This window comes from Populus trichocarpa, chromosome 1 (genome assembly GCF_000002775.5).
Source record: "Populus trichocarpa isolate Nisqually-1 chromosome 1, P.trichocarpa_v4.1, whole genome shotgun sequence".
Lineage (NCBI taxonomy): Eukaryota > Viridiplantae > Streptophyta > Magnoliopsida > Malpighiales > Salicaceae > Populus > Populus trichocarpa.
The window spans coordinates 30685657-30706223 of NC_037285.2; the positions used below are offsets into that span (position 1 = coordinate 30685657).

A 20567-nucleotide genomic window follows, 5' to 3' on the forward strand; every position below is an offset into this window, starting at 1 on the left:
CATGTTTTTCTTTTAAAATTTGGTCCTGATTTGTTTTCTCTTTTCATTGTCTCTTTTATAAACTTTTAGTTTTTTTTTCAATTTTATCCTTTAATCAAAATTTTTAATTTGTTGATTTTTAAGATTTGGTCCTCATTCTTTTGGTGGTTCTCATTCTTTTAATTATTTATGCCTGGCATTTAAAATCTCAAGGTAGTCCCCTTGGTTAGGTATATTTGGGTATCGATCCTCATTCTTTTGATTTGTTAATTTTTATCCTTGATCTTTTTGTAAGTTTTTTTTTTCAATTGCATCCTTCAATCTAAATTTTTCATGTTTTGATTTTTCAAATATGGTCCTGATTTTTTTTTTCCTTGTCTCTTTTGTAAACTTTCAGTTTTTTTTTCAATTTTATCATTTAATCAAAATTTTAATTTGTTGATTTTTTAAGATTTTGTCCTCATTCTTTTGGTGGTTTTTCTTTTAATTATTTAGTAAGATTAATTTTTATCCTTTAATCCAAAATTATTCACCCTCTCATTTTTTTTCTTTAAAGTTTTTTCCTCATTCTTTTAATTAGTATTTTTTATTTTAAATTCTTTTTTGTGATTTTGTTTTTAATTTTGTCTCTTAACATTTGATTTTTTTAATTTTAGGATTTGTAGTTTTTCTGGATTTGATGCTTCCAATCAAATGGTCGGATCACGAGTTTTATAAACTGACATGGGTTCCCATATTTTTTTGGACTTATTTTATTTTTTGGTCTCATTACTAGATATTGGTTTTTAAGAAAAAATAGGATTCATGGTTTTTATTTATTTATATGATTATCCTATAATCATGACATGGCTCATGAGTTTAACGGGTTAAACTAGATGTTTCGTTACTTTTTTTTCTCCTTTTAATAATTGTTTTGTTTTTGAATCCTTTTATATTATTGATTTTTTTTAATTTTATTTTTTAATATTTAATTTATCAAGAATTTTTCTTCATGGTTTTTTTATATTTAGTGCTTCTGATTATTTAGCGCTTCCAAAATGAAAGAAGAAGAGGGAAACAGAAGAAAAGAGAGAGAATCCATTAGATGAGTCAAATGGCCCAGAAACCCGATTATTCGCGGAAACACGCAGCTGCTCTCTCAGACTCTCACCCTCTTCCTTGGAACTCAACCCGACAACAAAAATAGAGTCTTAATTTACTAAACCACGGTTAATTAAAGCTAACCATAATTAAACCTCTCCTCTATATATGAATACCTGTCCCTTACTTTTCTCTCCTGCTCAAACACCAACTATTCTCTCTAACCAGTATTACTCGTTACCAAAGTCAGAAACCTATTTTTCTTCGCCTAGAATCTTACTTTCATGCCCTAGAAAATTCTTGAACAATGAGCTGCAATGGCTGTCGAGTTCTTCGAAAGGGATGCAGCGAGGATTGTGTTCTTAGACAAGGCATAGGTTGGATAAATAATCCCCAAGCTCAAGCTAATGCCACCGTCTTTGTTGCCAAGTTCTTTGGCCGTGCCGGCCTCATGTCCTTCATGTCCTCCGTGCCCCAAAGCCAACGTCCATGTAAGTCTCGAAACCATACATCACACTAGAACAACTATCAGATCTGAAGTTCAATTCTTTTGCATCAAAAGCAATCTTGGCTAAATGAGAGCCATTGATAATATTTATTGAAGAACCATTGAAGCTAAAGGTTCTGTTTTGGTGTGGTCTGGTCTTTTCAGCATTGTTTCAATCGCTTTTGTTTGAGGCCGTGGGGAGAGCGGTGAACCCAGTAAGTGGAGCAGTGGGGCTTCTCTGGACAGGAAACTGGCATTTATGCCAGAAGGCGGTGATGGCAGTGCTTCGACGCGGCACAGTAGAACCACTGCCAGAATTGGAGGGCGGAGTCTCGGGACCAGAATTCGATAGTGTTTCAGAAAGTGGTGGTTTTAGGCCGCCGATAGATCATGTCAGTTCAGGATCACAAAAATTGAAGAGAAAGAGGAATGATGATGGAGCCAAATACGGACAGACGACTGATCTTGATCTTCGCTTGATGTACCAGGGATCAGAGTCACCATCAGAAGAGTCTGAAACCACGACATTGGAGAGTAGTTTAGGGGATAATTGCAGATTCCACGAGGGAGGTGAACCAAAGCTTTTGAGACTGTTTGTTTAACAAGCTATAGGAGCAGCTGAACCATAATTACTATTATAATTACCTGTAAAACGATGATTCTGCCAGAGAAACATATGAACAGTTACTCATGCACTACAGTTGAGGCATTCCTGTATGATATGATCAATCTTTCCACATGAGCGATTGTCCAGTTCATTCTTTTCCTTTTTAACTCTAATTTCTTCTCCAGGGCTTCCAGGTAACACGAACTCGAGGGTTCCTGGAGATTTTCCGAATAGCAAAAGTATCATTTCCCACTTAATTTTATCTAGAGAGGGGTTAGCATGAGTTGTTGATAGCATATAATTATGAGTTTTCTTACAACCTTGACATGCAGTGATTGATTAAGATTTGATCATACGAGGCATATATGATTTGAGAATGTTCGTATAACATAAACTTTGAGCACTTAAAGCTGGGGGTTAAGCTCAAAAGAGAAAGAAAACATGATAGTAAGTTTTATTAAACTCCCACACATGGTGAGTGTATTGGCTAAAAAAAGAAATGACAATCAAAACAGGACATGTGAATGAACAATTAAAATGAGCTTTTTCTTGTCTTATCGGAGAGACAAGAAACATCATAAGAATCAATGAAAGGTTTTGCTTTCTTTAAAGATTCGGCAATGTATTCTATTCTTATTCTTATTATTATTATTATTATTATTACACATTAAATGAAATGAAATGAGAAAATAGGTTTGGAACTTTCACGACTCCATGCACCGGCAGCTCATGTTGATGGTGGGGTCATGGACTGTAGCCCCGTTTATTCTCGTGGTTGAGTTGTGTTTTTAATTTTATTTTTATTTTTTTAACTTTAAATTTATTTTTTTAATTATTTTAATGAAAAAAAAGTAATAATAATAAAAATAACAACAACAAAAAAGTTAAAAAGAATGAGACATGAGCTCATCCATATTGGTTCCCAAATCCTAGCTAGGTGGAAGAGTGAAATTGTAAAAAAACAAAAAAAAAAAACCTTATTAAACTGGGTGAACTCGCAAATTCCGCGATTATGGACATAAAATTAGGATAATCTCTTAAAAAGAAAAGCAGAAAAAAAATATAAGGGTGAAATTGAAATAAAACAATTTGAAAAAGTAAAAAACAAAAACAAAACAAAAGCGAACTTGCGTTAACATTTGAAACCGGTGGGTCTAGTCATGAAATCAGAGCTAACTCATAGAAAGCAAACCGTAAAAAACAAAAAAAGTAAAAAAATAAGATAAAATAATAATACATTAGCTTAAAAAAAAAGGGGGGCAAAACTAAGCAAATCCGGACAAATCTCTTAAACCTGATCTATTCTCTAAAACTCGTAACTCATTCAATCAATTTAATTTTAAAATAAAAAACTTGTAAAAGCAAAAAAGATAGCAACATAAAGAACAAGGATAAAGTTTGATAAAATAAACCTATGGAGGATGAAATTAAAAAAAATAAAAAATGATCCCAAACAAAAATAAATATCAATCAAAAGAATGAAGATCAAATTTAAAAAAATCAAAAAGGGTGCAATTGAGAAACATTTGTGATTTAATATATTATTTATAGATTAAAAAATGACAAGAGATGAAATTGAGAAATATTTATAATTTTATAGATAATTCAAAATTAAAAAAATAACAATAAAAAAAGCATGGATCAAATGTGAAGGGAAAATAAATTGCAGGGGCTAATCTGATTTTTTGAAGGGGTTAACATGAAATTCAAGGTGGAGAGAGAGAAAAGAATAAGTTATCATCGGCACCAAAAACAAGGAGAGTTTGGGGCACTTGCCACCCTATTATATCAGGGGTACCGAGATCTTTTAAACGTTATCGTTGAAGGCAATGTTTGGTAGCCGGATGACCTCACACGCGTTACTTGAACGACAATGGGCTATCAACATGTTAACGAGTGCATAAGCCAACATGTTTTTTTTAATAATATTTAATAAATATAAATTACAACAATGCTCCTAAATAGCTTTAGAATTTACAATAAAACTAATATAAAATGACAGAAAAACCCTTGTAAGAGAGTTGTGTTGGTTTTGTCTTTAAGAACATTAAAGCAATTGCATTATTCTAGAAAAACTAGAAAGACAAAAATATCCCTGGATAATAAGTATTATATTATTTTATTTTAGGGTTAAATTAATAATTTTATTATTAAAAAATAAAATAACTTATCTAAACCATGTACAATTTGTAAAAAACAATTATATTATAGTGAAAACCACCTTACCTCCGTTGCCTAGTTTAAGGGTTTTATAATTCAAAGGTAATTTTATTATTATTCTATTATAATAAACAATATTTTGAGTATTGGTGTAAAGTAACTTTTATAGGAGAACTAGTTTTTCTATTCCAGTTTTGCCCATATTCATTCGTTGATAATTAGAGTGAGGCCCATCAACCATTTCCTTGCTAGGCACCGCCAAGCATATGCATAATTGTGATATTTAATAAAAACTAAGATCCATTGTGCATCTAGATATATACAGTATAGTTATTATTTTATCCTTTCAACAAAAAATCAATAATTTTACTATTGAGGATAAAATAGTTTTTTTGGGGTACATTAATTATTATAAGATTGTGGACAATTAGATCTTTTATTTTTTAAATGCATAATATAATGATTATATTACTCTAAAAAGCAAAAGATATTAAAAGTTTGAACCGGGGCAATTCTATCTTTTTACTTTTTAAAAACACTATGTAAAGATTATATTTATCTTAAAAATAAAAATTATTAAACTTGTATCTAGGGGTTTTTTCATTTTTTCAAAATTTTTTTTTTAAATGGGTTGACACGGGAGTAATTTGGTTTTTTAATTAATATAAATATTATTAAAAAAAAGTTGGTGGCGCGTGCATTGCAGTGCTAGCAAGCGGACAAAGTGTGTGACATCGTTCTACATCCAAAAGCAATCTTACAGAATGGTGTTAGAAGCATCTTGACGTCCTTTTTTCATTGGTGGCACGCGTGTATACAATGAGAAGGTGGTTGGGTTCTAATGAGCTTTTTCTCCTCCTTCCTCTTTTCTCTCTCTTCTCCTTGAAAAAAAATATAAAGGTTTCATTTAATTTGATTTTTTATTTTCAATTTGATTTTCATTCTTTTTATCAGTGTTAGTTTTGTTTTTTAACATTTTCTTGATTGATTGTTTTCTTCAATTTTGTCCCTATCATTTGATTTTATTTTATTTTTACATCAAATTTGGTTCTCATTTTTTTGATTGTTTTTTTTTTTTGCATTTTTCTAATTGAATTTCAATTTCAATTTCATCCCTCGATATTTGATTTTAAATTATTTTTATATCAAATTTAATTCACATTCTTTTAATTATTTAAAAATTAAGCTTTATAGTTTTATTTAGTATATTTTCAACAAGATTACTCCAATATCATAACCAGTTTATAGATTTTACATGCTAAAATAAATATGCTCAAGTCAAGGGTTTTTTTTTTTTTGTCAATTATTTACTATTGCTTTATTTTTTTATTTGTATTATTTAAATTAGACAAGTTTGTATAAATTCTCTTTTATTTCCCGACCAAGTTAACAACCTGAGCATTGAAATTATTTTTAAACTTTTTAGAAATACTTGCATCACCTTATTACTTTTTTTACATTGAAAGCTAGGCCGTGTCAAAGCGCACGGAATAAAGTACACAACATGAACATTTGGCAAATAGCCGTCACCATGATTGGTTTCACTCAACTCAGACGCTGTTTTGCGACGTGCTCACTTGTTCAGTGAACTACTACTAATTAAGAAGCCTTGTGACCAGACTTCCAACCGAAAGACAAAGAATGACAAGTTCACAACACCATGTTCAGATTACAAGATCAAGTAGGCCAAGAACTACATAATTTTGAGTAATCAGATGAACCACCGTAAATGTTACATATATATACACAATTACTTTCTTTTTGCATTGTATACAGCTAATTAGTAGGAGGCGACAAACCACTTCCTGTCATGGGATATAAAGATACATGGAATAAAAGAGATACAAGACCACAAGTGGTTCAAAAAATGCCAAACGTGAAGCCAAAACTAACTACTCAGTCCATGTTTATTACCTTCACCTCCACCCAATGGAAAAGGAAGAGTCGGGTGTCATGTTAGCATTTTAGAGTGAGTGGTCAAGTGAGATCAGTTCTACACATGTGTTGTCAGGCTGCTGGTATTTGGCAAACGATTTAGTTGTAATGTATGTGTTCTCATGCTACAGTCCTTAACCTGTTCGTATATGTATAATCTTTCGTAAGCAGATGGAGAGGAAAATAATCCACTAATCCTAGAGTAGCCAGAAGAAACAACCGTTACCTGCACGATTGCTAAGGCGGATAAGAAACCTTTACATTGTTCAAGCATGCGTCTTTCCTTAGCAGTCACATTCAAAAGATCAGCCACCAACGAATTCATGTCCTCCACCTGTGAATGACAAATTTTTTTAGATGTGAAGTACATGCATCTCTAAAAAGTCCATGAAAGCGGCAACCAAATGATGGTGAGCAAATCTATTTGCATTGGTACATCTTTTTCATGCCCCTTTCCCTTGATTTATCAAGTTCAGAATAAATCAAGTTATTTCCAGCCATTAAGTGGAGAAGTTGACAGTGAACTCTCAATAAAATTGTTGGCATTGTTCTAGATACCACATGACCACGATGACACAGTAATGGTGCTATTGGGTTTCAGGAATGAGAGTTAATGTCATAGGAGATGAAGATGGAATGACTTCGCTAATGTCTCGATGCCAATTGCCAAACAATAAATTTCTGTTCCACTGACTTGAAAGGACAAGACTGATTTTATTTCAGGGAGAATGCGATTTTAGGTCTTAAAGGATAAAAAAAAGAGAGAAAACAGGACCTGTCTTAGTGCCAGTACATTAAGTCAAACAGGACTTAGTGTACTTGCCAAACAATAGTAGTACACTGCACTTAAAAACAGGACCTGTCCAAGGTCTTCCTAGTCAAACCAGGCAAACCATGAGCCAGACTGCGCATAATCCAGCAAACTCCCTCAAACCGGAGTCAAAACTGGGTGACCGAGCTAGTTAGCAAATCCTGACTCTTCATCAACATAGCACTAAAAACATCTTTTAATGCTTTATTGCTCATATATTAAGAAATTAGAAGACAAGCTAAATAACTTAAAGTTTGTTGTCGGAGCACTCTGCTATGTTTTAGAAGAATATTTGGCATGCTTGTCAGTTAAACAACCCCTTTCTTGAGTTCAAGATATTACATATAACTATGATTACAAGAATGAGTTACCTTTGATGATAGTGAGCATATTGAGGACGCCATTGCTTGCATCACGTCAACAGCTGAACCGACAACTTCCTTCAGATTCTGTACATCGGCCTGTAATATAGAAAAGTAAAGTTTGTTAACGTCGGTATTGCTAGTGTTGAGCTTGTAAAATGCTGCCTTTCATCTTAGATGATTAAAACTGAAGGCATGTACCACTGCTTTTCCAACAACTGGAAGGCGAAGGGTACTGGCCTTCAGAGCTTCAGTTGCTCCTTCAAGGGAACTTGAATGATCTCTATCAAGAAGAGACCATTCTTCTAAATGAGCAATCTGCATTCACCAAGTAAAATGAACTTAAGTGATGAAGATGAGAAAACCAGAATGAATAAATACTAAATATGTTTCCGGATGTACCAAAATAGAGTAAAATAACACTCATCTACTTCAACACAACCCTCATGACTAATCCCTGGGTGTTAGTAAATAATCATTCATCATGGCATTGGAGACCCTTGATATACAAGGCACATGACCAACTTACATTAAAAAGTTACTCCTGAAAAAATGATCGATAAACTAAAGGAAATCTAGATAAAGCTCTACAAGCATCTATAGTATACGCAAACATCAAGGCCTGTAAATGCTTCACCAGTTCATAGGAAATTTTTTAATCTCTCAAAATGATTTTAGAAACAATTTTATGGTCTTAATTATTATTAGGTCAGGTTCCAAATAAAAGTAAACATTAGAAAAATGACTCTGGAAGGCATCTGGGGCACAGTTGGCTGGTAAGAGCAGGCAAACAGTATAGATACTCCAAAATCTGTATGCCACTAAGTTACATGAGAGAGAAATTGATCAGTCCAAATCCGACAGGTATAAATACCAAATGATATGCAACCTTTAAGGGCTAAATTGATCTCTCAGGTTTAACTTATCTACTAATTCTCAAGGTGTGAGTTTTCGAGTAAAGATATACTATACGCAGGAAAAAAGATGAAATGGCTGAAAAATTAGGTAACATGGGACAGAAAGGCAAAATGATGGGTTTTTATACCAGGTGCCAAAAATTAGAAATAAAAAGTTTTCACTATTCCCTGAATACCCCCAGTAAGATGAGACAAGTGTCTCATACTTGGTCATAGAATTCCGAATCTCTGTAGAATGAAGTTGTTGATTTCTAAACATTTCCAAGTTACTTCCAGTTTACATCACTATACAAATTGAAGTTCCCATTATGCATTGCCAGATCAAAACATCAAGATTTAAGCTTAGCATAAATTAATGAGGGCAAGAGATAATCCAGTGGTGAATACAGATAGTTTATAAGAAATATGAAGAGGTTCAATACTGTAACAAAAGTTAAGTGAATCTCTTAATCTTACTTGTCGCTTGAGGATAGAAGTTAGCTTCAGCTTTTGCCTCAGCAATATTAACTTGATTCTTCTGAGAGTGACAGAATGCCGTAGTTCTGAGATTGTTACCCATGCATTCCACAAATTTTTCTGGTAGAAAGAATAGCATTAAGAGTGTGAAATCAAAGTAATATGTCTGCTACACTTATCCTGAAATTTTGGCAACAAAGTAACTCATTTAAATAAATTGTTTCAGGATAGGGTATAGGGCTTAGAAGCCAGTAGAAACAGAAGTTTCTGTAGGCAGTACTGCAAGAACAAGCTCCTGAATCAAAGCAATGTCTCACAAGGTTAATGCAAACAAAAAATAGTCAATGAAACACAAACCTAGATGCAAAGTATGAAGTGGAGGGCGGGAATACAGTTATAAAATTATGAGGTGCATAGAAGTCCATTCATGCTGAATGCTGGTGATCCTATTTGGTTCCTGTTCCATTTTCCTGTTCTCTAAAATGTATTTCAGAAAACAAGACAGAAAAAACTGATGAAATTTTTCTTAATTGTAATTTTGTTTCTTCATGACCTCTCTTTAGTAGAGCTTTTGGAAACACATAAAACAACCTTTTTCCTGTTGTTAATTATGGAGCTTTTTTTGGAGAAACGGATTTTCAGAAAATTGTTTTCAACAGCTAGCCAAACAGGTTTTTCAGTCTGAAAAAGGGTTTGTCTCAAGAACAAAAAACAGATTCAGAAACACGAGCTAAACTTACCCTAAACTTTAGACTTTACTAGCTTGAGCCAAACATGCCAGGCAAGTATGGCTAGTACACAAACAGAAACAAGGTTAGACTCTAACTTTAGGATGCACTTTTCCATCCATATGCTTTTGGAGGAGAGGACACCACGTAAGGAGGAACAACCCTGAATTACTAAAAGAAGTTAAATGATAAGTCAGCCTTCTTTAATCTTGTACAAACATCAAAAACTGTTGCATCCCCAACATCACAAACTCTGAAACTATCCAGAATGGAAGTGTTCGCACCCACTCTCAATCCTGTACCACCTTCTAAACCTCAAAGGCAAGGAGACGAGAAGATAATCAGATACTGAAGCCTTCAAGCATTCCTATAACAGCATCAAGAAATAATTCTCAAAAGCAGGTCATTGACAACCATTAGCTTAATGAAAAACAATTATAGAAGAAGGGATTTAAAAGTTTTTCCACTGCACTCAATGCCAAATCAAAGCATCTCTCATAACATCCAAATAACACAAGAGGTGAGAATGAAAAATATCCCAACCTCCAATATCCGTCCACTTCCCTTGTTTGAGTTTACAATCCATCTCCACTAACTTCCCTTTCCCATGTTCATAACACCAAAATTACAGAACTAAAAGCGCTTTGCTCAAAGAAGCAACTTCCATATCCTATTTAAAATATCTATACTGACATTTACTGAAATGAAATCAGAACTTGTCTCGTATACCTCCTCAAACTGCCCTTTCCCACGTTCATAAGACCAAAATCGCTGATCTAAAGGTCCTTATTCAAAGTAGCAACTTCTTATCCTATTTAAAACATGTATACTCACTTTCACTAAAACAATATTTAAAATTGTTTTGTGTACTCCCTCCACTTTCCCCTTTTAGTACTCTTCCAACAGAAACATCCCTTTGAACCTTTACCAATCCCTTATGCACTCTTAATCTAATTGTGAAAACTGGATTATATTAAAAGGGAAGACTTGTATAGTCAACAATCTCTTTAGACAAATACAACTTCTGCCCTGCTAGTTCCCAATTTGTCTGCTCCACTGTTGCTTTTGATTCTAGCATGGACTTGAATGAGGAATCCAAATGCAATCCAAAGTAATGCATGGGCCCATATATAGGAATTGTTATTGATTACATATACAATGGCAAATGTTTCTTTAAGGTACTCATGGCATGCCTAAGCCCCAGAACTCCACTTAGGTTTTTGTGTAAATGATGCAGATCTCCTAGGAATAAAAGGGAATGGAGTTTTGGCCATTCCTTTTATCTTAGAGAAAGTACTATGATGTGTAGAATACTGTCTTAGGCATGAAGATAATCATGTCGCCTTGCCTCTTGGGAATTTAAGATAGCATAAATCCTCAATTTAAGCACGAAGTCTGTCCTTGCCCATAGTTATGCAGCACACTTTTTAATAAAAAGCATGCCAAAGCCATCCAGAAAGTAAATCCCATCTCTAGCAAGTATTTAATCAAGTTTGTAAACTCGTTAATGCTATCCTTTTGATTGTGAACCACCTTAAGTCAAGGTCCTTATTCTTAACCTATTATCTCCACCAAATTCTCAAAAATACACACAGAAATTTACTTGGTTAGACTTATGGTTCATGCCCCATTGTTTGGACTCTGGAAGCCAATTTATTGAACACTGTCCTTAATTTTTCCACTCCATAGAGTACTTTTGATGCTAAAAGTCTAAACAATATACATCATTACAAAGCAAATAACATACAGAAGCTAGCACCCGGTGAAAGAAAATAATAGCATTTTCATCGAGCATTCACTTTCAGATTTGAAATGGACGTTATTTTCACGTTCACACACCAAAATGAATACATCAAATATTAGCAATGAAAAGCGAACATCAACTATTACCAATGAAAAGGTGCATCCACAGGACATAAACTAAGCTAAAAAAAGAGAACTGAAATGAATAAATTGAAAACAACATAATCTAGATATTTCAGTTTATCATACCTCTGCACTCAGTCTTTGCACCATGAAGGTAGCATCTGCCCTTGCATTTACAAATCGCCATTGCAAATAACGGTTATACAGAAGCCTCAACATGTGTGCATCAACAATTCTATCCTCCCCCATCTTCCCTCTCCTTAAATCAACAGAGAAACTAAGAATGGAAGGTGTACTGCTGCTCATTGGTCTCACCCTTGAAGGACTAGACATCCCTCTAGACGGAGATGAAAATGAAGATGTCCAAAGCTTACCAGGAGATGCAGGCCTTGTAGCTCCCCTAATAGGTGATGCTGCCATCATTCTTGGAGAAGCCAAAGGACCATCACTACTAAACCTTTTTGATTGAATAGCCTTTGGTGAAACACCCATTCTAGAACCGGGACTAGTAGATAAGGGTGAACCTGGATCCTGCAACCTCCTCATTCTGCTATTAGTTTCCTGCCAAAACCTTGCCGAAACAGCAATGCCACGAGCCCCGGTTTTCCATTTACCAATTTCTGTCACTCCAGAAGTGCTACCAGAGGAGACACTATCACTATCAGAAGCAGTGAGATCACCAGTATAAGATGACTCATTAACTGAAATAGTATCTGGGTTTTGCTTAGCAATATTGCCTAAATCCAAACTCAACCTCCTACCCTCACCAACCATCATAGACTGCTGCAATGACTTAACCCCCATTAACCCAGATCCAACAACCCGCTTATCTCCACCACAACCAACAACAACACTACAATCCAAACTCCTAGACAACAGTTGATTCCGCTCCTTCAAATTCCCTTCTCTACTCCTCCCGGGCCACCTATGGTGATCCACAGGCCTAGAATTCTCACCCTGATCCCCCACAGGAGTAGCTCTCCTCTTCTCAGGAGTGGCTTTTCTGGCCACGTTATTTTGTGGTGGTGTCACAGACTTAGCTTTACTAATTGGAAGTGAAAAGGCCTCACCTTGAAAAGAAACTGATAAACTCCTTGTTGAAGTAATCAACATCTTCGTCGCAGCTGACATTTCAGCATTGCCTTGTGGGTTTGGTGTTGTTTCCCTTGAAGAAGTAACAGGCCTCCTTCTATCAACAGATTGGGATCTTTTAGACCCAGAAAGAAAAGGACTTGCAGTTGTTGTTGATGGTGTGTGTGAAGTTCCAGAATTGGTAGACCTTGAAAGTAACGGAGAAGGAAGTCTCTTTGGAAATGAAGAGCTTGAAGATGAAGAACTTGAAGTGGTGGTGGTGGTGGTCGTTGTCGTAGAAGTGGAAGGAGAGGGAGAGAGGTACCTAGAAGGGACTTGTTTGCCTCTGGGTTTTCTTGTTGCAATGTGTGTACTACCATTGTTTTGTTGTTGGTCTTTCCCTGAAGGTAAAAGTGGGGGTCTTGTTAGATTAGGGGTTTTGTCAGTTGAACTAGTAGCTGCTGCTGCTGCTGCTTGAGGAAAGGCAGCCACCATTCTGTGTGTGATGAATCTGGTTTACGAGTTTCTCACATTGCCTCTTGAAAAAGCTTAGGTTTTACGCTTCTCTCACATTAAAGACACAACATCGTGGTTTTCATGGTTAAATCCTGCAAAAAAAGTTGGGGAAAGTTAGGATTTTGAGCAAGAAATAGGTAACCCAAAATGGGTTACAGATGGATTTGTCTGCATTTTTACCTTGTACTTCTGTTCTGGGTTTGAGGGGGATCAGAGAGAGTAGGTGAGAGAGGTGAGATTTGCGAGAGGAGAATCACAGGTGGGCTTATGCGAGTGTGTGTGTTTTGGGTGTAGGTTTTGGTGAATCTTTGGAGAGAAGTAATGATAATTTAATTGTGTTTGCGCCATTTTTTAGTTCTGATAAAACTTTCAATTACGGTTAGAGCATGGTTTTCCTTTGGTTTTTCTACTCTACTCTACTCCACCCCTTCATTTTGTATAGAGCTCTGGTATTTGACTGAGAAGGTTGGTATTTGTTTTTTAATGGTGTCTCTGTCTCGCGCTACACCTACAGACCAGAGGAAACTCGTTATCCTTTGCTTCATTTTTCTTACTGATTAGGTATTTAGGATTGTGACGGTGATAACACACTTGAATGAATCAAGCATCTGTATAATAACATCATGCTTGTCATTTGTTAAGTACATTCATGATCATGCTCCCTGCCAAGCTATATAATTCAAGAGGGATTTAGTTTTTTTTTTTTTTCAAAGGTAATTCGGTAAATGATGTTTTCAAGTATGCAGATTTATATCATTCTAGTTTGTGCGAGAAAATATATATGATTGCCGAGAAAACAAAAAAAAGAAACTGGACACCGACAGTAATTGAACTGTTAATTGCTTTCAATTAATTTATTTTTGTAAAATGATTACGGGAGGTTTTCCATATTTACTCACAATTATAGTTCCCTGAAAAGGTAAGAGAATCAAAGCTGGGCTGCTGGGGTCATTTATTATAGATTTTTATCATCACATTACTTGATTTATGAATCTTTCCAATGATGCCCGTGAACCAGGTTCTTGGCCCAAAGGGGTCACTTGAATGAAAACAACGGTCAATTCAAAAAACAGAGAGCCTGAAGAAGACCCTCGTGTACCGTCAAATGAGCATGATTGAACAGTAGTCTTGATGAGAATTAGACAGTAGAGTTACGAATCTACCTGCTTCAGAACAAAGTCAAGTAGGATTCTGGAGCAACCACATCTATCCAACCGATCCACAAGCAAGGAATTGTTTTGTTTTATAACCTTGTGTTCATACGAATAATTGAAAAATTGGCGGAGCATCCTCCCACGTCCATGTTTTTGGCATTTTCCAAGCCACTCGTTAGGAAGTCACTTCTTTGCTGGTGGATTAGCGAAGAAGGCAGGGTATAAGTCAATAGGCTTTCAATATAGAGAACAAAAACCAATGATTTGGTAGCCTTTTATGGATATACTTGAACAATAATCTCATAAAAAAGAAGAAAAAAACAGTCAAGAACTTACATGTATATGGTGCAAGAAAAAAAACCAGTAGAAGGTAAAAAAACGAAAACAAAAAACAATTGTTTGTGGTGACAAACCTCCTAGGTCAATCAATAAATATACGAGGCTGCTGGAAGTGCAGAATTAACAAGATTAAAGAGCACACAGAGGTAGAGAAAGAGAGGGGTGGCTGAGCTAGACTGAGAGAGACAGCCTTGATGAAAAGAGCTCTCGAGCAGACAAGGAGGGAGTATGCTGGTGTCGTCAATATGAAAATGCTACTATATTGAAGAAAAGTTTAAAAAAGGCGACAAAAACGCCATGTGATTTTTGCAAGCTAAGCTACACAGCCCATTTGTTAGTTAATAATTTGTTTTTTTATGCTAATTAATGATGCAGTAAGATGCAACATCTCATTCCATCTTTCTCAACCTCTCTAAAAACCCTTGCTTTTAACGCTTTTTTAATCCTGTATTTCTTAGAATTAATTTCTCCCCTAATCCTGCTCAGATTACAGACCACTAGCCTTGCTTTCTTAGATCTAGGTTGTACTTAGTATTCCATTATTATAAATTTACTAACCTAGGAAAAGATGTCTTCAAGTATTCTTTTTTTTAAGTACTATTGTAGCTGTGATAAGATTATAATTTTTGCGTTTTTTTTTCTTTATATACTTGGTATTTTTATCATTTTACATTTAACCTATGTATCACTAATTTTTTTTTTCTTATATATATTTAGTTTTTTCTACATTTTTTGAGAAAATATTATTTTTACACTTTGAATATTTATCGTTCTACATTTGACGTATTTATATTATTTTTTGTTTTTATTTTTATTCTTTTATTTTTTTCTTTGCACTTTTTTTTTTGAAAACTTATTATAAGAAGATTATGAAAATGATGTTTCAATGTAACAACTGCAATTTTTTTTTATTCTTTTGTTATGTTAAAAATAGTTTAAAATCTTATATGTTTTTATTAACGAATATAATATATACTATATTTTATTATATGTAATCATTAACTTTTTAATTCACGGTTATATTTTTTACTTGATATCAAAAAACACGTTAATAACACCTATACATTGATTCTTTTGCATTGGAGAAACTAACTATTAAAGTTGCATCAAGGCGAGTTGAATAGATACATTTAACATTTTATTGTTTATATTTATTGACACAAATAGTTCTTGATGTCTTTAATTAAATGCATGGATAGATTTTTTTTTTAATTTATAATTAGATTTTCTTTAAAAAAACATATTTGAAACAATAACTATTTAATTACTAACTGAAAAAGTTTCGGACAAGAGGCAGCTTAATTGCCTGAATTCAACAATTATATATTGTTTCCAAACCATGAAACAATAAATTACATGTAAACAAATGAAGGTCAGCTTCCCTGGAAAATTCAGCAAAGTTTCCTTTTCCATTGAAGTTGTTTTCAATTTGGTGGTCGGTCCCTATGAACCCATATCTAGTTGACTTGTTGTGGCCAAAAAAAAGTGAAAGCAATTATAGTCAACTGTAAAAAGGGAATGGAGAGATGTAGGGTCGTATAAATTGATGCTTCTGGAGTACTTTTAATCCCCATAATATATTTCTTAAAATAAATACTTTATTGGTAGACAATACTTGAGAGCACAAGAAAAGAAATATAAATTATTTAAAAAAGAATTAAATTTGGTGATAGGTAATGATTTAGAAAGGATAAGATTTAGATATCATGGTATTTTGATAGAAAAAAACAGGTTTATTCCATAATATTCCAAATAGAGGGCATCAAAGGTTACTGAATAAAGACATCTTCCAAAAATTATAAAAAAAAAAAAAACCCAACCGAAGGTTTGGTCGAGTGGTTGTTCTGTCATCACCGGCTCTTACAAGCTACAAGGACGCCGATTAAACTATCATCACCCTTCACCGTGAACAAGCACAAGAATTGAACGGCGACCGCTAGAGGAGAAGGAGGCCAGCGGCTACGAGCAAAAATATAATTATATATATTTTTATTCCACAGGTGACTTCGACTGCACATGGCCACGTAATTATTTCTCTTGCCCTTTATGTTGGATCAATTTTATCTCTAAACATATCTTAAACTTTTCATATAGATAAGATTCTCAAGTTAACTCAAGGGATTAGACACATGATTTACTTAATAATCTAAAATCTTAATATATGTTCAAATAATCTAAAATCTTATATATGTTCAAATATAAATTTATTATTGCTGGTAAATTGATATGAGAATCCCATATAAATATCATATTAAAAACTTAACTTAGTTTTAAGAATAAAAGTGGCTAGGGGTGCTCGAGAGTGTAGTGGTGATTGTTTTTTAAAGTGTTTTTTTGTTAAAAAAATATATTAAAATAATTCTTTTTTATATTTTAAAAAAATTATTTTTGACATCAGCTCATAAAACTTTATGATCCAAAAACATAAATTTAAAAAAAATCAAAATTTTATAAAATGTCATTTGAAATGTAATTCCAAACGGAGTCTAAATTAGAAAAATATATAGAAGAAAAAACCCCCATTAAAAGTGGCTAGGGGTGCTCAGGAGTTTAGTGCGGTGGCTTTTTAAAGTGTGTTTTTACTAAAAAATATATTAAAATAATACTTTTTATATTTTTTAAAAAATTATTTTTAATATCAGCAAATTAAAACAATCCGAAAACATAAATTTTAAAAAGAAAAAAAATCAAATTTTCATGAAACAACATTTGAAATGTAATTCCAACCGACGTTTAAATTAGAGATATTTCAAAGAAAATACCCCCATTATATTGATACATTGAGCCATCAAGTCTAGATTTATGTATTAAAAATTAACAAACAACTAAGAATCAGTAAGGCAATTCAACATATCTAAAGATGAACATGGCGCATTAAGAGCTCTGTTTGTTAAGCTCTGGCTATATGGAGAAAAGAAGATAATAAGACCTGTGGAAGGAATGTGACTTAAAATAAACTCCATGCTACAATTAATTTAAAAGCAAAACAGAGCACTTAAGTGATGTTTGTTTAATTTGGTACCAATTAACCCACTTTGAAAGGGAGAATATAATTGGGAGTGCGATTTAGTCTAGACCCATAACTATCCAGCAATATTGGTTTACCTTTCCACCTCAACCCAACCCCACATATAAGAAGATTGCGACTACTTGTTATTAAAGAAAATTATAAAGAAAACAATTGGGAAAGCGATTTGTGGTGCATGCATTGAACTGTGCTTCATAATTTCCTTAGAACCGAAGATTCAGAGGCAACTAAAAAGAAGCACTGGGTAAAAAAACATGAGGGCAAAGTCTTGAAGAATTTACACAACCTCCCTTTTCGACCATTGCAATCTAGATCTACCATGGCTGACCTACAGGTTTTCTGGAATGAAAACATATTAAACAAACAGCTTAATCAGCATGTGTCTCTAAAATGTAAGAGATGCACTACTTGAACGCCTATAAGATTAAGATTTTATGTTATAAGAAGTTTCATGGATGACACGATTATATTCTCTCAGGGATTTGCATTCCAGGTAATGAGGATAAGGTTCAGGGCTCAGTTGTATATATCCACGAGTAAAAATAAATGATAATGGTGGGGAGGAGGAGGAAATGTGGTGTAATCCCAATTGGAGAGATGAAGCATTCATGAAAATCCCAGATGCGTGCTTCAATGATAGAGATGATTGATTGGTGCTTGAAAGAAATGTGAAAAGGGCACACAGAATACCTTGGAACAGAAGAAATAGTGGTTAAGGAGGTTGGTGAAGGAGATTATTGCAGTCACTTTTAGCTTGTATGTGCTTTTATTTCTCATTTAGGTGATTGCAGTGTATGTGACCATTTAAGGTTACTTAACAGCATGCATCAGTAGTTAAATATTGTTCGGCTAAACCTTATCAGCTGGAACGATGCCTGGGCACTAAAAGAAAGCAAACTGATGCCTAATTCAAGGTTTCAGTTTCAGGAGTCACAGAATGAGTCTTAGCTATGCAAAACAAATGCCATTTTCAGAATCTTCAAGCCAAAAACAAGCATTAGAAAAGTAAGTTTGCTACAACGGAGTATGCATGTTTGCCTTTTAGACCATCATACAGGCAAACAAACTAAGGGCAGCTTGCGAAACATGCTGACCCTGATTTAAGGCTTCAGACAACAACCTGAACTTTGAAATAGCCCAGCCTTTCAAAACTACTAAGGACTTGCTTTTGGCTGGAGATAGAATGTTTAAGCAGGTGGAGGTGAATCGAACCTGTCATGCTTTGGGGGATACGGTGGTGTCGGTCCTGGAATGTAAGGTACGATAGGAGTGCCATGCTCAATTGGGCTGGATACTGTAGTGACAGTAGATTTCAAAGCTGGATCAATCTGGCTGTGGCCCTCGAATCTTCGTTGTCTGTCTGAATCTCCTCCCTAGAGATTCCCTGTCTCTAGCTTCCCTCCTGGATACAGAGAAATCACATAAATAATAGGAAGAAAATCCATTAATTTGACATTTAGCAGTCTTATATTTCAAGATTCTGAATTTCTCATCCTACAGCACAAACAAATGCCTTCTTGGCAACTTCATAAATTCATGTACGGGGCGGATTTAGGATTGAGTCAGATGTTAAAGAATTAAGTATACCTTTAGTTCTTTCATTGGTATGCTAGCTGTCATACCATCTTCAGTTTTGGGGAAATTCACATCTGGGTTTAACGTGATATAACAGAAATGATCAGAAAAGAGACAACATCGGACTTGAATTAACAATTTGAACATTTTTTATGTCACGAGTCATAATCAATGTTCAGATGATCAGTGCAAAACACTCTGATGAGCTCGAAATAATCGATCTCGTATGACATCTCCATTAATATGGAAAAGGTAGGGCCACTCACTTTATTAACTATGTGCAAAGGTGAACCACCTATACAACTATGTTCAGCAGAATCATGAACTGTCATGTTCATTGTTTAGATCCACGTAAAGCTCAACTGGAATCTAGGCTTCTATATATTTTCCTTCGGCGCCTTTTTTTCCCCAAAGCATTTAACATCTCTAAAAGGGTGCACAGGTATTTGTTATTATCAGGCGATCTGCTCGACTTGTAGCTAGTAAATAATTGCAGTAACAGTAAAAGAAAATGGATACGCTCTGACTAAGAACAAACAAAGAATTGGGAAAATTTAACATGAGATTGGCAAGCACAAATTTAACTTTACATGTTTTCTGTGGTGTGTTTATGCATGTCATCACAGAAACCAGATCAAATAATATGCCCGAATTTGTTAAGAATTGATAGGGTGATTACAATAAAAGGTCAGTCCTCCATCATCCTCAAGGACACACCAGAGAAAATGGACTTTATCCACTCCTATCTTCTACGTGATTATCAGTGGTCCTGTTTGGCGAGTGTGAGATAAAATTAAGAATCATTATTGTTCTGGTGTCAGGGATCCTATATAAAAAGATATCAGTCCCTACTCACACCCAGTTCGGGCAAAGTGCTCAAGAATAGTTGAGTTGAGTAAACGTTTGCAGTTTCTCTTTAGCTCTACACGGATGATAAGAAACAGTCTTTTCGCAGTTCGGTGCTTCTATGTCTGTTGGTGCAGAGCACGTTCCATGATTAAGGGAAGTCCATTCAAAGTGCAAGCATAAATTACATGATAGCACAAAAAGGAATGTTAGCATCATCAGGGTCAGGACCACTACATATGTGCTTGTTAAGCAGCCAGCTAAAATGGAGAGGACACCACACGCTGTAAAGCATTGTCAAATCATACAATACATAAAGGTAGGATAAAAGTAATGATATGGAATTCTTACGTCAAGAGCTCATTCAATGTAGATCAAGGAAGTGAGATAAGGGAAAAGATAGTAAACAAAAAGATTTTACACTATTAGAGCATAATCTTCGAACACACAGTTGGAATTTGCGGCAAAATCTACAAGGTTTAAGTGCCAAAAAGAATTGCCTCCGGTCTTCCTCCAGTTCTTAGCTCTATAAATGATAATTCTGGATCCATTACTTAGTAATGATGGTGAAACTTAGATCATGATCCTTTAATTACAGACCTTGCTATCAAAAGAAAACACTTGGTGATTGCTTACTCTACTTTATGCTC

General features: G+C 34.5%; 2 protein-coding genes and 1 long non-coding RNA gene across 3 annotated transcripts; 1 reads left to right on the forward strand and 2 right to left on the reverse strand.

The window, feature by feature from the left end:
* Positions 1–1157: 1157 nt before the first annotated feature.
* LOC7478651 (LOB domain-containing protein 38) lies at positions 1158–2285 on the forward strand. Its single transcript, XM_002300225.4, has 2 exons — positions 1158–1550; positions 1712–2285. The coding sequence occupies exons 1-2, from the start codon at positions 1367–1369 to the stop codon at positions 2146–2148; spliced, it is 621 nt and encodes a 206-aa protein (XP_002300261.1). The 5' UTR covers positions 1158–1366; the 3' UTR covers positions 2149–2285.
* Positions 2286–5960: 3675 nt separating this feature from the next.
* Positions 5961–13526, reverse strand: LOC7478650 (QWRF motif-containing protein 2). The gene is made up of 7 exons (XM_024592480.2): positions 13156–13526; positions 11515–13067; positions 8795–8914; positions 7623–7739; positions 7431–7520; positions 6475–6582; positions 5961–6387 (listed from the first exon to the last, which is right to left on the reverse strand). Exons 2-7 carry the CDS (start codon positions 12952–12954, stop codon positions 6307–6309), a joined length of 1956 nt encoding a protein of 651 aa, XP_024448248.2. The 5' UTR covers positions 12955–13067; positions 13156–13526; the 3' UTR covers positions 5961–6306.
* Positions 13527–18440: 4914 nt separating this feature from the next.
* LOC112326613 (uncharacterized) lies at positions 18441–19262 on the reverse strand. The gene is made up of 2 exons (XR_002980362.2): positions 19084–19262; positions 18441–18898 (listed from the first exon to the last, which is right to left on the reverse strand). It is a non-coding gene; the product is annotated as an uncharacterized LOC112326613 (long non-coding RNA).
* Between the last annotated feature and the right edge of the window lie 1305 nt (positions 19263–20567).

Coding starts and splice junctions, on each gene's coding strand:
- LOC7478651 (XM_002300225.4), top strand. CDS start 1,367: ATGAGCTGCAATGGCTGTCGAGTTCTTCGAAAGGGATGCAGCGAGGAT. Junction 1,551..1,711: donor GCCCCAAAGCCAACGTCCAT/GTAAGTCTCGAA, acceptor TGGTCTTTTCAG/CATTGTTTCAATCGCTTTTG.
- LOC7478650 (XM_024592480.2), bottom strand. CDS start 12,954: ATGGTGGCTGCCTTTCCTCAAGCAGCAGCAGCAGCAGCTACTAGTTCA. Junction 7,740..8,794: donor CTTCTATCCTCAAGCGACAA/GTAAGATTAAGA, acceptor TGGTGAATGCAG/ATTGCTCATTTAGAAGAATG. Junction 6,583..7,430: donor TATGCTCACTATCATCAAAG/GTAACTCATTCT, acceptor TGTCATTCACAG/GTGGAGGACATGAATTCGTT.